This window comes from Charadrius vociferus, unplaced genomic scaffold (assembly GCF_000708025.1).
Source record: "Charadrius vociferus isolate BGI_N301 unplaced genomic scaffold, ASM70802v2 scaffold192, whole genome shotgun sequence".
NCBI lineage: Eukaryota > Metazoa > Chordata > Aves > Charadriiformes > Charadriidae > Charadrius > Charadrius vociferus.
This window is the reverse complement of record NW_009647437.1, coordinates 3,571,761-3,586,852: the sequence shown is the minus strand read 5'-3', so window position 1 is coordinate 3,586,852 and position 15,092 is coordinate 3,571,761. Positions and strand designations below refer to the sequence as shown.

General features: G+C 42.6%; 1 protein-coding gene across 1 annotated transcript; it reads left to right on the top strand.

The window, feature by feature from the left end:
• Positions 1–321: 321 nt before the first annotated feature.
• Positions 322–7,343, top strand: PLB1 (phospholipase B1). Its single transcript, XM_009880667.1, has 5 exons — positions 322–435; positions 1,786–1,890; positions 2,946–3,041; positions 6,566–6,640; positions 7,122–7,343. Exons 2-5 carry the CDS (start codon positions 1,849–1,851, stop codon positions 7,341–7,343), a joined length of 435 nt encoding a protein of 144 aa, XP_009878969.1. The 5' UTR covers positions 322–435; positions 1,786–1,848.
• The last annotated feature ends 7,749 nt before the right edge of the window (positions 7,344–15,092 follow it).

The following is a 15,092-nucleotide window of genomic DNA, read 5'->3' as shown; positions in this document are numbered from 1 at the left end:
ATCTTTAAACCCCCAGATTTCTGAAACTGCTGTAAGCCTATATGTAGGGTTTTTAAAATTCTAACACGTGATTTCCTGCTAATGTGTGGCATACTAAACACTTATGTCTGTCAGAGCTGTGGATCCTGCAGCTCTTACTGGCTGTGGCAGGTGTTCAATTTGAAAACTAAGTCAGTGGAGATTTACTTTTTTTTCTGCAGTATCTGTCTACCTCTAAGCCAATGAGGTGGCTCTCCTTCTGCATGTGAGCTTTGAGCGCCTATGCCAAGCTTCTTGAAGCAGACACACATTGCTGAAGAATTGCATAGGCTATTCCAGATTGGCTTTTAATTCTAGTATTTCTTTTGTTGAAGGAATGTTTGCCCATGTTTCTTAAACCCCGAGGAAAACTCTTCTGAACTACAAGAAATTAAGAGAGTTAACAGAGATTTTCAGGTAATACCTTGATTCTGTAACTGGTCATCTTCACTTGTGTCTATATTGCTTCCATTCCTTGCATGCATATCCTCAGCAGGACAGAGAGAGATGACTGGGAAATAGCTTGGCTACAGTCTAACTAAGTCCCTACCCAGCCAACTGGCTAGCAGCAGTGCAAGTCTTTCCACACTGCCTTATAATTTGACCTCGTTTCTGAACTGGAGGCAGACTGAGACTGGTTCTGTTTCCAGTTGCCGTTTCAACAGATGAAAAGGAGTTACTGGTGATGGCCGTTTTGTTGATATGTGTTTGTCCATTATGAGTCCAATGAATAGCTCACATGAATTAACATGTCACTGCAAGGGTGACAAATTACCTTGCATCATCTGTTTTGTGGTAACTCTTAGCAGAGAAAGAGAACTAAACCAACCTGATATTCCTTTCTTTTGCTATGGGCTGAGAGCATGCACGCAGATAGCTCATCATGGGTCAGCTTGCTATTTGAGAGTAACTTTTCATAGCCTCGAGTGTAAGATTCACTCAAAGTTAACAAAGGCTATAAATAGCTATTGGAGCAGAAGGTTTTGCCGTCATTATTCCTATGAATACAGGAATAGCTGTATCAGTTCACATTATCTTCTCCAGTCCTCCATTCTGTCTCTGGCAGTGGATGTTGTCTAATGAATCTGACAATGCTCAAAAAATCCATCTTGGAAAATACTTGTATAAAACTATCCAGGGGGTGTTTTCCTTAACTAAGGAAGTAGGGTTAGGAATGTTTTGAGATATGACCAGGAGCATTAGAATTTATACCCATAAGATGGCAAGTAACAATGAGATGTTTTTATTATCTGTATGAATGTCTATTGCCATAATTTTCAAAAGCAGCAGGTGATTTTTTTCAATGCTTAGGTTTGATTTTACTTCAAGCACGCCTTTCTGAAAAATCAAGCACGCTTCAGTCTCAAGTTGGCCTTCTGGACTCATTTGTCACTTCTAAAAATTCTGGCCTTATGCCTTTTTTTTTTTTTTTAATTCTCTGTAAATTTGAATCACATTGTGATTATGCAGCACAGATTTCTATAAATAAGGTATGAACTCCTTTTTTTTTTTTTTTTTAAATTAAGCAACTTTACTTTTCAAATTATGTTAGCTTCTTTGTGTTTTCCTCATTAAAATCTCTTCGTGAACCAAATTATTTTCTTAGCCGTTTTCTGGACTGCTTTAAACTATTCAGCTGGATTTATACTAATAATTTATGGCTTCCTATATTGAAAGAAGTACAATATGCATGTTTTTGATAGCTGATAAATGTTAGATGAACCTTGTAAGTAACTTTTCTGTTTCCAACCATGCAACTCCATACAGGCTGAAGCCTCACAGCTGATCAACAGTGGTCGGTATGAGGAGCGTGAGGACTTTGCAGTTGTCATGCAGCCATTTTTCCGAAACACCTTGTTGCCCCTGGATCGCGTGAGTCCTGTTTTTCTTTCCCATTATACAAGGACCAGTATCTTGATTCCCCAAGTCAGTAAGATCCATGCCACAAGGACTGTGTTTTCCTCTCTTTGCACAGTCTAGTGGCACAGGGTGGAACCTGCAATGAGTGACAGAGGAGAAGACAGGCAAGACTGCTGCCTGTGAATCAAAATGGCTTTAGGAAACATCTGTAGCGTGCACACACCAAACCTAAGCACCCTCTGGCTTCCTCTAAACTACATGTTGCTTCCCCTGCTGGGGGCTTTGTTGGCATTCATCACAATTTTCTTCCGGTCTAGGTTATGGAGTATGTTCAGGTTTCCTTCACTGGGAGACCAGCACTTGCATGCCTGGCTCATCCCAGCCTGGAAACAGGAAGCGGCCTTTGAAACCAAACACTGATTCCCTTCGTTTCTCCGGTCTTAGTGTTATGTATGCTGTGTAGTTAGGGATACAAATATTTAGCAAGAACCCTGGTCAAAACCACCCAGTTTTGCATCATACTGATCCTTTTGTCATATCACCCCCGTTTCATTCTGGCAGCCTTCAAGTCCAAAGAATGGTCACCGTACCAGTAGTGATGAGGCAAATTCTTCCTCTGACAGAGATTTGCCACAGCTGGATAAGCCCACAATTTCTAATGCTGCCTGAAATTCAGCACAAATCTCAACATCTGAAAGGTTATAAGTCTGAGTTACGGAAGGTTAAGCAAGAATAAGCAGTTTTCTATCGGTTCTGTACAAAGTGGAGTGGGCAGTGTCCGTGTAAGAGCTGTGACTGTTGGTTTAATGATAAGTTTAGGTTTGTTATGAAAATTGTTGTGTGAAGCTGAACAGGCTGCATTAGACATAAGGTCTTAAGATGCAGTAATCAGCCCACAGTTAGGAGTACCTAAGTTTATTTGCAGTGTCAAAATATGAGCATATTGCCTTTAGGAAGATACCAAAATTGTGAAGTGGGTATGCCAAGTACAGTGCACTATTAGATACAATATGTCAGTACTCAAAGGTTGAAATGTGCTGAGAAATAAATTTTTGCTTTTATTGCAGAATGGCAAGCCAGATCTGAGTTTCTTTGCTGCAGACTGCTTTCACTTCAGTGTAAGAGGCTATGCTGAGATGGCCATGGCTCTCTGGAATAATATGGTAAGAGGTTACAACCTAGATCCCTATGTGTTTATGGTAGGAGTCCCGACAAAAGATGATGAGAAAGGTGTCTGAAATAAAACAGTAAGCAAGAAATAAAATTGATATCCTGAAAAAAAGGGGGGCTGCTCAGCTCTGAGACCCTTCTTGGTCTGCGTTGCTTAGAACACAATCCAAAGCAATCACGTTGCATAAAACAGTGTAAGTCTTTGCTCATTCAAAATGAGAAAACCTGAGAGTCTTAATTTAATGAAAAATTCCCTTCTCATTCGGTAGATAACTCACATTAAAGCAAAAAATCAGCCTAGTTAAACATTCACTCTTGTAGGTTTCCTGAAAATGTGTGTTGAATGACCTTGCCCTTCGTCAGTGAATTCTGTTAGATTGATTAGGAAAACATACATGTGATTGAATTTTTGCTGCCATTAATAGTGTGGACATGTTGTACCACCCACTCTAGTATCTGAAGCAACTTGGGTAGAGTCACTGAAACTAATGGAGGGCTGAAATCACATCTGTGATGCCTCTGCTTGCAGTCACATTCCTTCTGTCATTTTGGGGGAAAGGGTAGCTTTTGAATAGTGTTGGAAGAGTATGTAAGAGACACATGCTGGATTGATAACTCCAAGGCCACAGCTGCTTTCAGAACCATGATATTTCCCATGGTGGAAGGATGACAAAGGCATTTTCATGCCACAGCAACATTTCCTCCTCTTGTCTCATAAACACCAGTACCCAAACACATTGTGGTAGCAGAAATCCCATATCCTGGTTTGTACAAGAAATCAGCATAAATGGAGAGGAATTTCTTTTCAGTTTAAGTAAAAGTTTGAGCAAGATAAGAAACCTACAGGATACTCCAGAATGAACATGAGCACAGGGACTGGGAAATGCAGGGCAGAAATCTGTGCGGTTGCTCAGTATAGCATATGAGCTGTAGGTCCAGGGTTATAGAAAGCAGTAGACATACAGTGCATGCGCATGCTCTGAATAATTGATTTATGCATGCAGAGCAAACCTGCCTGTTTTCCATCAGGCTTCCCTGTCTGAGACTCCCGATGACAGCAGTCTGGTAGGCTTCATTGTGCAGTAGCTCAAACAGGGCTAATGGTGGCCCAGAAACCCCAGGCAAATGTAGAAAACATTCAAATTGAGCACAGCTGCAGGTTTCAAGAAGAAAGAGAGACAGTACCTGGACATATGCTAGCCTTAAATTGGGTTTCTGTTGCCACGTGGTGTTCCTATTGGCCATTACTCATTCCTGAATCACCATCAGTTCTTTTTTCTATGCCACCAGAGTTTTATTCTGTCCAGACTGTCACTCATTTCCTACACATGTAAGGATATTGACACAAAGCTTTCTACTAGGGTGGTGGGGATCAGGTTCTTATTGATGCGAAGCACAACTATTCCCTTCTGTAGAGATCTGTTGGTCTATGCCAACTGAAGATTTTACTGTTTACTATTTAAATCTAGTTCTTGTAACACATCCCTGCTTTTCACTCACAGTCCATGTATGGTGAGGCTGTGTAAGCTTACTGTAAGGCCGTATTGTTTCCCTATTCCCTGAAAAGCTCAGCAGGCTGTAGGCTTATGGCCAAACGACATGGATTCTTGTCAGTACACATAAAGGGCCAGGCTGTGCCTGGCCACTGCAGGAGTGTGCAGGGATGGGGATGGCTGAAGGAGCCTCTCCCTCACCTTTATGTTCTTTGCCCTTTTTGCTTCATGCAAAGCAAAGCATATTCCTGCTCTCTGAAGTCAGAGGACTCTGTAGTCCTAAGGGGCTGCCGCTGGTCCAAAATGCACCTCATCAATACCCTGACCCAGGAGAAGAGCACACAGACAGTGTGTTTAGCTTGTGTTCTGCCTCCACATTTACCACATGCTCTAGAGGAGCTGTGTGTTTCTTCCAGAAGTTGCCCTGTACACTCATGGACATAGGGATGCTGTCATCTTCAAAGCTCAGGAGCTAATCCTCCTGAGGAACAGATCGCATAGAGATGAAGCAAGCATGGCTGGCTACAGAATTTTGCACCCTATCATCCTTTGTCTGGGCTCTGCGCCAAACTCCTTACCAAGTGCCCTGGCACGGGAAGTATTACAGTTATCTACAAATAACCAGTCGTACAGCAGACAGAATGCTACAGGATATGAGCCACACATCTTACAAATAACCACATCAGAATTTGAGCTGCTCCCTTTAAGATGTAACAGAACTACCAAATTCAGTCTTTACAACATTAGCTGGTGGGCAGGCCAAGAGATTAGGACTCTTACAGGAGTCCAGCAGGACCCCATGACAATCAGCAAAACTTGGCATTCTGTTTTGCTTCTCATCTTCTCTCCACTTGTTAGCTTTCTTCCCTTCCCTAGTCACATTTTTGTCATGGTTCATCTCTTTCTTTTCATTTTTTTAGTCTCTACCTCCTTTTTTTTTTTTTCCAACTGAACTAGAGAGAGAAAGTATTCCCAGTGTTTCCATATAGGAATCTTATGAATAGAATTTGGGTTTTCTGTGTTATGTTGGGCTTGTTGTGGTATTGTTTCTCTCCAACATACAGCTGACACTTTAATCACTTGAGGACAGTAAATGCACACATAGACAATAGCAGAAGCACCAGGACTTCTCTGTGCTGTATTCCCAGAAGTGCTGGATGACAACTCTGCGGTTCTCTAGGGGCCAGTCCTGAAGTCATTACTTCAGGAATGTCCACACATGGTTGTAAACACTTCAGTTAACATGACTGAGCAAGCCTCTACTCGTTAGCTTAACTATGGTAACCAATGGTATGTGCACTCCTAGCCAACAACAAATGCTATGCTGTTAGCCTGGAGATATTTTAGTTTGAGTTTGAAATGGGCTTGGGGTGAGCCTATGGTCAGCTATTTCAATTTCGCTGACAACTGATAATATAAAAGGCTCTATTTAACTCACTTCTTGCAATCATGTGAACCTAGCCTTAGCTAAAACTCCTAGGGAACTTCTCGTCTCAGTGGAGACTGCAAAGGTTGGCACCATCTCATCCTATCTCTAACTCTACATCATTTCTGAAGTCACTTCCATCAATGTGACACCTAAGCATCTTTCTTTCAGTAATGTGCCAAGTAACATGACTAACATCTGCCATGTGGATTTCTTTTTTCTATGTGGTTTATACTGTCATTTGAGATATGTAAGTGGGAGAACTGGCTGTATAGTGAACCACTTTGTTTTAGCAGAATATTTAAAGTATGTGGTATTCAGAGTTATTTTCTTCTCCACTCAGTGCCAAAGGAGGAAAGACTTCTCCTGTTCCTTGCTTCCTGAGGGAGTTTTTCTGCAGACAGTACAGATTCTCAATGTCTTCAGTTCATGAGTGTTAAAATGTTTGGAAACTTTTCTGTGATGCACCTTCCACCACATTTCTTCATTGCTGCAAGCACAAAAAAAATTGGATAAAAAGTTGTAACCACCTAAGTCAGGAGAGTCTGAGGAGGAAAAAAATCATCATTTTGTTTACTATTGCTTTTCTCTTCTTCAGTTGGAGCCAGTTGGTGAAAAGCAGACTTACAACAACTTTACCCATGACAGATCAAAACTCAAATGTCCAAACACAGTAAGTAAAGGCCAAGATGTCCATACTCTCCATTAACCACTTTCATTTTTCTCCTTTCTTCTTATTGGTAAAGTTCTTTAAGAGAATATGTTTGCGAAGGGTTTAAATAGCTAAAATATACTCCTGGTTTTTTACACACAGGAAAATCTACTTAAAATTTAATGAAAAAAAAAATCCTCACTGCAGCAGAAAGCCTCTCATTTAAGCCAGTTTTAGTAAGTCTACATATTTCCATTTGGTTGTCTGCAGCAAACAAATTTGGAAATGATGCCATCACTCCTGCTTTTGAGATGGCTCCATTTTTTGTTCTAGGAACTTTCAGGCAATAGGTCAGGAAAGACTTTGAGCCAAGACAGACAGAAGGCAGAAACAGCTGATAGCCTGTCTAAAGATTGACTCTGGGAAGGAGTGATGGCGTATGGACTCAATGCTGCCTGTTGAGTGGTCTGTGGTCAGTAAAACCTTTACTCTCCCTTTGTAGGAAAAACCCTTTCTTTCCACACTGAGAAACAGTGGATTCAGAAGTTCAGATCTCAACTTGGAGAAAACCGAACCTTTAGTCCCCTACTGGGCTGTCATAGTGGCTGCAGTAGCTGGAGTCCTGGTGAGTTCTTTACTCATCTGCCTTGTGTCAGGAAGAAGAGGCAAGAGGCGCCAACGTGAGACTGACACAGAAAAGAACCTTAAAATGACAACTCTCTAAAGCAAGTGGAACAAACATCTGTCTCTGCTGAGGCTGCTCTCTGGTGTGATGCAAAGAGCACCAGAATAAAAAAAAACTGTTGGATATAAATGAAGCTTCTTGGCTAGCTAGCGATTTTTGGGCCAAATAATCTTGATCAGAAATGTACTGTAGAGTTAGCTTCTGCAGATCAGTCAAGCAGAGGACGAAGTTTCAAGTGTTAAAGCTTTTTCATTCTGGGATGCAATGCTCTGTTTTGTGAATATTACTCAGGATGTCAATTGCTTGCATGAAGGGAGAAAACTTGTTCATGCATGTTGGCACTTTAATTGTGCATCTGCCCTTTTTTTTTATAAAACTGTATATAAAATGTTAGCTACGTGTCCATGATTGTGATCTGGTATCCCTCAATAGCAAGGTAAGTGAGAAAAAAAGAAAAGCTGCATTTTCATGTTTGGTTCCAACAAGACCATTGAGTTGAAGGTGCTAACATCATTCTACACAGGCAAGTATAATGCCATGGAAACATCTTTAAGCCAACTTCTGAGCAACCCGGACCATCCATGTGGCATCCCTGGTGCAGCGCTAGGCAGCACAGCTAGAATAACTGTGCCCTCTGCACTGCATCGGACTCCAGGCTTCATCCATCTGGGACTGGATGTGGAGTTGGGCCATGCACATCGCTTCTCCTCTAGGGCTAAATAGCCCACGGGTAGTCCCATACCCTCATGCCCACCACTGTATAGCAGCTGGTTCCAGAATGGCTCTTCCTGTGAAGAAGGAATTTCTTCACTAGCATGCAGTAGGAGGTCTACCTAAAAATGAGGTACCTGATTGGCAACCTAGCCTGGCTGAACCCTTCTCATAGGACCTGCGGCATGTTCGGGTCTCACAGGTTGGAGTCTCCATGGCTGTTCTCCAAGGAAGAATTTGCAAAGTTTTTTCAAGATTCTGATCAGGAGTTCAGAGGAGGTCGTTCCTGGAAATTAGACATTCCTTGTTTTATACTTGCAGGTGAATTCATACTAGTAGTACTAATTCATAATACTAGTACAGAAGACACCTCACAGGTTCCCTGTGATCTTCTTTTCCAACATCTTTATTTCCTATTTTTATTTTACTGAAGCCAAAGTGTGGTTTGCACTGGTGTGATTTTTTTTTTTTTGTGTGTGTGAGGTGTACTGTATTTCCACTCCAGAAATGCAGATGAACAAAAAATTAAAAAGTTTCAGGGAAGAAAGTGTTCTGGGGTTCCTAAATCTACTCATTATGCACACAAAAGGTATTCAGACTCCTGCTTTTTCCATTTCACTCCTGTCCTTGTCGTTCCTAAGATAAAAAGAAGTGGGTAAAATACAAGTTGTATAGTCAGGTTTCAGGGACTGTAGCTCCACTCACTGCTCCTTTGATCTGCACTCAAAGGTTGGGCTATTACTAGTAGGACTTTTATTTGCCTAAATCTTATCCACAGATGTGTGTCTGGGAGCTCTATATGCAGCCCCAAGTGGGGATATATTTGGAATGCAAAACAGAAGCACCTGCATCTTGTTTCAGTGCAGCACACGCATCTCTGCTGCTCTTCCTGTCCCTGTCTTCACTGTGGGTCATTAACTTATCTACCTGATATCCCAACTGGTGGTATTTATTTAGCTCAGTAAAGGCTAACACAGCCTCAAACCTGCAATGCAGGAGACAAGATGCACCTTCTACTTCAGACACATTAACAAATATAAGCCTCACAAGTGAGGAACCTGAGCAAATATCCCAGTGGATCACAAAGGCTACAATACCCTCACATCCCTAAATGTTGTTCTTGTGAGTCCTCTTCCCTTCTGGGAGCTTGGATAGCCACTGCTCATACAGCCCTTGGCTTGGGAAGGAGTAAAAAGATACAGTTCTCTGCAGAACCTTTCATCAGCACTAGGTATTTCAAAGGAAACTCAAATGAGCAGTTCAGTGTTGATTTACCTTTCGAAATTATGTGTGGAAGTGGGGTGGGGGTCCTAAAGCATGAGTTAGAGCTGCAAAATACTGCAGTTTCTCACATCAGGTTTGTCCTGCCTAGAGATGGGTACAAGTGCATCTTGAGTTTCATGCTGGTGCACCTTGCTAGAGTAACTAGACGTCTTGTTTTCTCACTTAGAAAACTTTGTTCCAAGCTTCTGAAAGCTAAAACATAAGAGGTGCAGCCAATTGGGAAGTGAGGGGAAAGATGGCTCTTAGCTCCTCCAACATTCTGAAGGATGCTAGAGTATAGCAATTCTTGCGCAGGGGTCAGGGTAACCACTTTGGACTGCAGATTCCCAGTCCCCTGCGGCACTCAGCTCTGTAAGGAATGCTGTCTTCACTGACACTTTTGGGAACTGAGAAGCCATCAAGTTTAAATTGTATTGGCTCTATGCTGCTTCTGCAGCAGGAGGCTTTTTCCCTAGTTTCTGTAGCTGTTGTGTAGCTCTAATGCACTACTATAGCAGGAGCACACAGGAACTGGAGCACAAACTGGCGGGCTTCTTATTTAGTCTATGAAAATATCTTCTGGCATCTCTCTTGTGTAGACTGAAGTATGTGGTGAACTGCACTGACATTTAAAAAACATCAAGAATCATGCAGTTTGCAGCTGTTCCACAAACAAAATTATTTCCTTGATGATATTACTGCTGTGCGTTCCCTCTGTGCTCATTAAACGGAGGTGACATTAAGCTGGAGTGAATGACAAATGATTAGTCTGGATCTTAGTCTGACTGCGTTTAGTGTCACATTAAATCAGAAAGTAATCTGTACATCCTGTCTGGCACTTGTCCGTTCCCCCTTTTTTTCTTTAATAACATGCCCTTGGTTTCAAATGCCCTCATGGCATTTTTCCTCACTGGATCACTGAGTAGGCCAGATTGCCTACTGATGCACAAAAGAAGAGAGGCTCAGGAGGAACTTCAAGTCTGTGTGGAAAAAAACATGAAATGAATGTCATCTTAGCCCAGGATTTTGCTTTGGCCAATGGTCGTCTCACCCACCACTGAAAACTACCTCTTCTGTGTAAAGCGATTTCTTAACAGCCTGAGAAAACAGACGTTGTGGATTCTTCCTCTGGAAAAGAGCTAAAGCTCAGCCCGCTGAGCAGTCACTGTCCAAAGGACCTTTGTGGGTATTGGCCTTGCTGCCCGGCTCGGGTTGTTGTGAAGGGCATTGAGGGTAAGTGTTATGCCATTGCCTGGTCTTGAGAACTAATCTGTTCTTCAAACAGGGAAGTGATGGGGCCTGACAAGTGTTGGCAAATCATTTGTCTACAGCTTAGGCAGCAGTCGAGTTCAAGTTCTGGCCTCCTTTGTTGCTGCTGATGGACCTCCCTCTCATCATGGTACAGTGTCTGCGTTTTGCTTTGTAAGGTCAAATGGCATAAAAGAGTTTCATCTAGGGTCAGATTGCCCCAAAGTCCAGTTTAGGTGCTCAGTGAACTTAGGGAAGAGAGAGAAAATTGGGAAAATCATCTGCACAGAAGAATTTTGCGGCTTTGGAGATTGCTAAAAGTTTCCTCCCACCAGCTTCTGGATGGTGAGATACAGATGTACTGATTACAAATGGTTTCATTTTAACAGCTGGTCAGTATGTTATAGTTTGCGACATCTGGGCAAGAATTTTTTTACTTTGAGGGGTATTTAACTAAAATGTTGAGGTGAACCAACTCTACCCCAAAGAAGGGGGTATGGAAAAGCCCTGGATTTTTACAACTCTGCAATTGCATGATTCATGTTCCCGCAGGTATTTAATAAAGAATTTGCTATTGGAGGACCACAGGTTTGCAATGCTTGCTCTTTTCTACCCTTTTTTTAGAAGGAAGGTATCTGGAATTTTGGGAAAATTCCAAAAGTCTATCCATAAAGTAGTTCATAAATTACTTAAATGAAACAAGTTTTCTGGGTATCCTAGATCTGAGCATGACAGGGAGGGATGCTCCTGAGAACTACCGTCTTAAAACTATTTCTGTCCTGAGTACACAGTTTGCACATCCGGGGACCTGAGAAGTATTTCTAGCACCAGGAGTCTGTATCCAAAAAAGGGGGTGGTGGAAGAGGGGAAAGAGGCTGGTACGTTTTAACTTAGCACATGCAGAGTATCTTCCGCGTAACTGTCAGCAACTGTCCTTGCCACCACTTAGCTTTTGTGGACATCAGATGTTACACCATCTTTCGCCTGTTGAATTCCTTTCTGAGTTCAGTAGATTTCTCTTAGGCATTTTGAAACCCAACGCTATCAACACATACTTGACTGGGGGGGAGGTTATTAACTTCAGCTGCTTCTGATGAGCCTCCTTGTGCAAAGCAAAAATTGTTCTGTTTTGATCATCAGAGAGAACGGTTGCCCAAGGGAGAAGACAGAGAGCAATTTTATAAAAAATCCACCAAAACACAGGAGACATTATTTAAGGGGTAGTTGGAACTACTCACTGGCTAGAGTCTAGAAGTTCCCTTATGCCTTTCCATTTCTGTGACCTATGTAACTGTCACTTATAATGCAGTCATAACTAGATTAAGTTAGGTGGATTTTACTGAAGAAAACTTCATTCACTGAACTGTGCATGTTTTCCCTAATTGCACGCCTTTAGCAGGATTTGTAGAAGTCAGGTATGGAAACATCCTCATGTCCTCTGTCGGAGTATGGGATCCGTGAACATCTTTTAGTGGCAGGGTGCTCGTACTCTCCAGGCCTTCTGCTTCCTTACAAGAAGGATTTAATAGTCCTTTTGGAGGAGTGGTGCTACAGGGACACGATTCAATGAGAGGCAGTCAGGAATTTCTGCCATTGATCTATGGGCTGACCCTGGAGTGAGTTATTTCAGCTGGAGAAACCAGCTGCTTCCAAACATCTAAGAGTGCTTTCTCATTGGCGTAAAATGATTATGGCTGTAAAGAAGGAAAGTGATGTGATACCTTTAAAGTGTCTGTATCATAACCATTGAGGGTTTTTTAAAAATTCCTTTTAGTGTTAAAAGCTAGCCATGAAGAAAAACCCTTTAGCTGCCATTTGTGTTGCTTAGGTGACTGGAAGCACCACCTGAGGGCCCCAATGGGCTTAGGTTGTGATAGGAGATAATCCCCAAAGTAAAACAGCAGCCCGGGCTGCTGTTCAGTTTAACTACAGCAGGGAAACTGAGACTTGGGCATTTCAGAAAAATATGTGTAATGGCGTCACAGTGGGTGGATGAGGCAGAAGGTGCAGGAGCACGCATAGTACTAAGTCAGTTTTGCAGTCAATACCTCCTGTTGAAGTCAGAGGAACTGGCCAGTTCAGCAGCTCTCTACCCTCCAAGGATTTACCTGCACTTGCCAGGTTGCCCACAGGTATCCTCTGAATCAGCTTTCAGATCAAAGTAAAACACAGGAGTTAGGAATAAGTGGGGAGAACACAGCTGGGATAGACAACAGAAATCAAGACTGCATCTTCTGAAAGTTTCTAAGACTTGCTCTCTGCTTTGCTCTCTCAGCAACCATCTTGTATTACTTCAGTGCGGACGTCGGGACTCTCAGAAAGCTCACCTGTCTGCAAAGACAGCCTTTAGGACCTGGACTGCAGCAGCTCCTTAAGGTCCTACAGCAAAACTGAGTGATTATATGAATCATATAATATCCCTGAGTATGCCTCCCAGACCCTCTGGGGATCCGAGGCGCTGACACACCAAGGCTGTGAATCCCAGACAGCCGCAGGTGGAGGATGGACAATGAGATGCTCACTGTAGACAAGAAGATAACACCTCTAGGAAGGTGCAAAAGCAGAACTTCAGGTATCTAAATGCTTTTTCAGTCCGAAAACAGAGTTGACCATATATTCTGAAGAAAGGACTTTGTAGACCATACTTAACAGGATTAGACATCCGTAGTCCATCACTGTGAGTGTCACCTACATAAGCTTTTTGTGCATCTGGGCTGAAAATGACGCAAATGCCTCTCAGCCTTTGGCATAACATTAATCTATCATGTACTTGTTTTGTGGTGTGAGCTGACCTTTTCCTGCTGCTGCTCCTGCTGCACTAGTCAAACCACCTCTTCACCCTTTCCCCTACCTGAGACATCCTTTCAGTACTACTGCCAGAAATCACTGGTGCAAGGTAAGTAAATAAGCCAGCCTGGCAATTAGGACATTCCCCTGGCTGTTACTTATTCAACACCAAAATACTCAGTGCCTTTGTTGAAGCATTGTCTAAAGCATTTTACAAATATTTATGAGGGTAATTTGTGTGTCCTAACATTCCTGTGAGATAGTCTTATTACCCCCCCGACTAAAGATGATGAAATTTATGTGCAGAGAGGTGAAGTGATGTGCCCCAGGTTACGTGATGAGTCAGTGACTGAGCAGGAAATTAAAGCCAGAAGTCCTGGCTCCACAGACTCAACCCAGTTGTGTAACCACCATTCAACTTATCACTCAATCGCTAACATATCTAGACTGGTAGCTGTGCCAATTTTATGCCTGGTTTTCCCCTTAGCTTGACTGCAAACACAGCAAAGCGGTGGGAGTCTGTGCCAGTGGGGAGAGAGTGCGGTGGGGAGCAGCAAGCTCGGGGGTGTGCAGGTGACCGAGGATCAGGTCTGCCCTCATGCTCTGTATCCATCCAGGGGCACTGAGTGCTCTGCAGCGCTCTGGCAGAGACACAGGCTGTTATTATCGCAGGGTGGAGAATGGAGAGGAGAGGAGAGAGAAATTCGCTGCTCTTCCATCCTGCTCCCACTTGCATTACCCACACCCAGTAATTAGCTCGCCGGGTTCCACCTCCCGCCTGCGAGATGCAAGGCTGCAGGTTGCACCCTGTCCTCGCCTAGCTCTGAAGGGATCCTTGCGCAGTGCTTGGAGTAGAAAGGGTCAGGACTTTCAGGGTTCTGATCTCAGATCTGTTTACATGGCGAAGGTATGTCCTTTAGAGCAGAAAAAAAAAATCCTATTGAGAAGAAATTACACTGCTGAAATGGATTTTTTTTTTTTTGAGTCTTTCATTTGTTTGTCTTTCATTTTTTACTTGGTGGAAGAGAAATGACAGGGAAAAGTGGACCTAAAGTGAAGAGTGCTCTGCAGCGCTCTGGCAGAGACACAGGCTGTTATTATCGCAGGGTGGAGAATGGAGAGGAGAGGAGAGAGAAATTCGCTGCTCTTCCATCCTGCTCCCACTTGCATTACCCACACCCAGTAATTAGCTCGCCGGGTTCCACCTCCCGCCTGCGAGATGCAAGGCTGCAGGTTGCACCCTGTCCTCGCCTAGCTCTGAAGGGATCCTTGCGCAGTGCTTGGAGTAGAAAGGGTCAGGACTTTCAGGGTTCTGATCTCAGATCTGTTTACATGGCGAAGGTATGCCTTTAGAGCAGAAAAAAAAAAATCCTATTGAGAAGAAATTACCCTGCTGAAATGGATTTTTTTTTTTTTTTGAGTCTTTCATTTGTTTGTCTTTCATTTTTTACTTGGTGGAAGAGAAATGACAGGGAAAAGTGGACCTAAAGTGAAATTTCAGAATGTTATTTCAAAGACTATTTAGTTTCAGAACAGTCAGAAGTGGAGGATGTATGCCTTTTGACTTATTTTCCAGCTGAAAGCATATAGTTGAAAAATATTACTGATTTGGAACATTTAATTTTTTTTATATTGCCATCCTGATTTTTGAAATGGGAACTAAGTCTAAACCATCAGCATGTCCAGGGAGAAAGAAAAGTTGTTTCTTCTGAATAGTTCCAGTAAATTCAATGTTATTATTTCATAGAATCATAGAATCATTTAGGTTGGAAAAGACCT

Coding starts and splice junctions, on each gene's coding strand:
- PLB1 (XM_009880667.1), top strand. CDS start 1,849: ATGCAGCCATTTTTCCGAAACACCTTGTTGCCCCTGGATCGC. Junction 1,891..2,945: donor CCTTGTTGCCCCTGGATCGC/GTGAGTCCTGTT, acceptor CTTTTATTGCAG/AATGGCAAGCCAGATCTGAG. Junction 6,641..7,121: donor AACTCAAATGTCCAAACACA/GTAAGTAAAGGC, acceptor CTCCCTTTGTAG/GAAAAACCCTTTCTTTCCAC.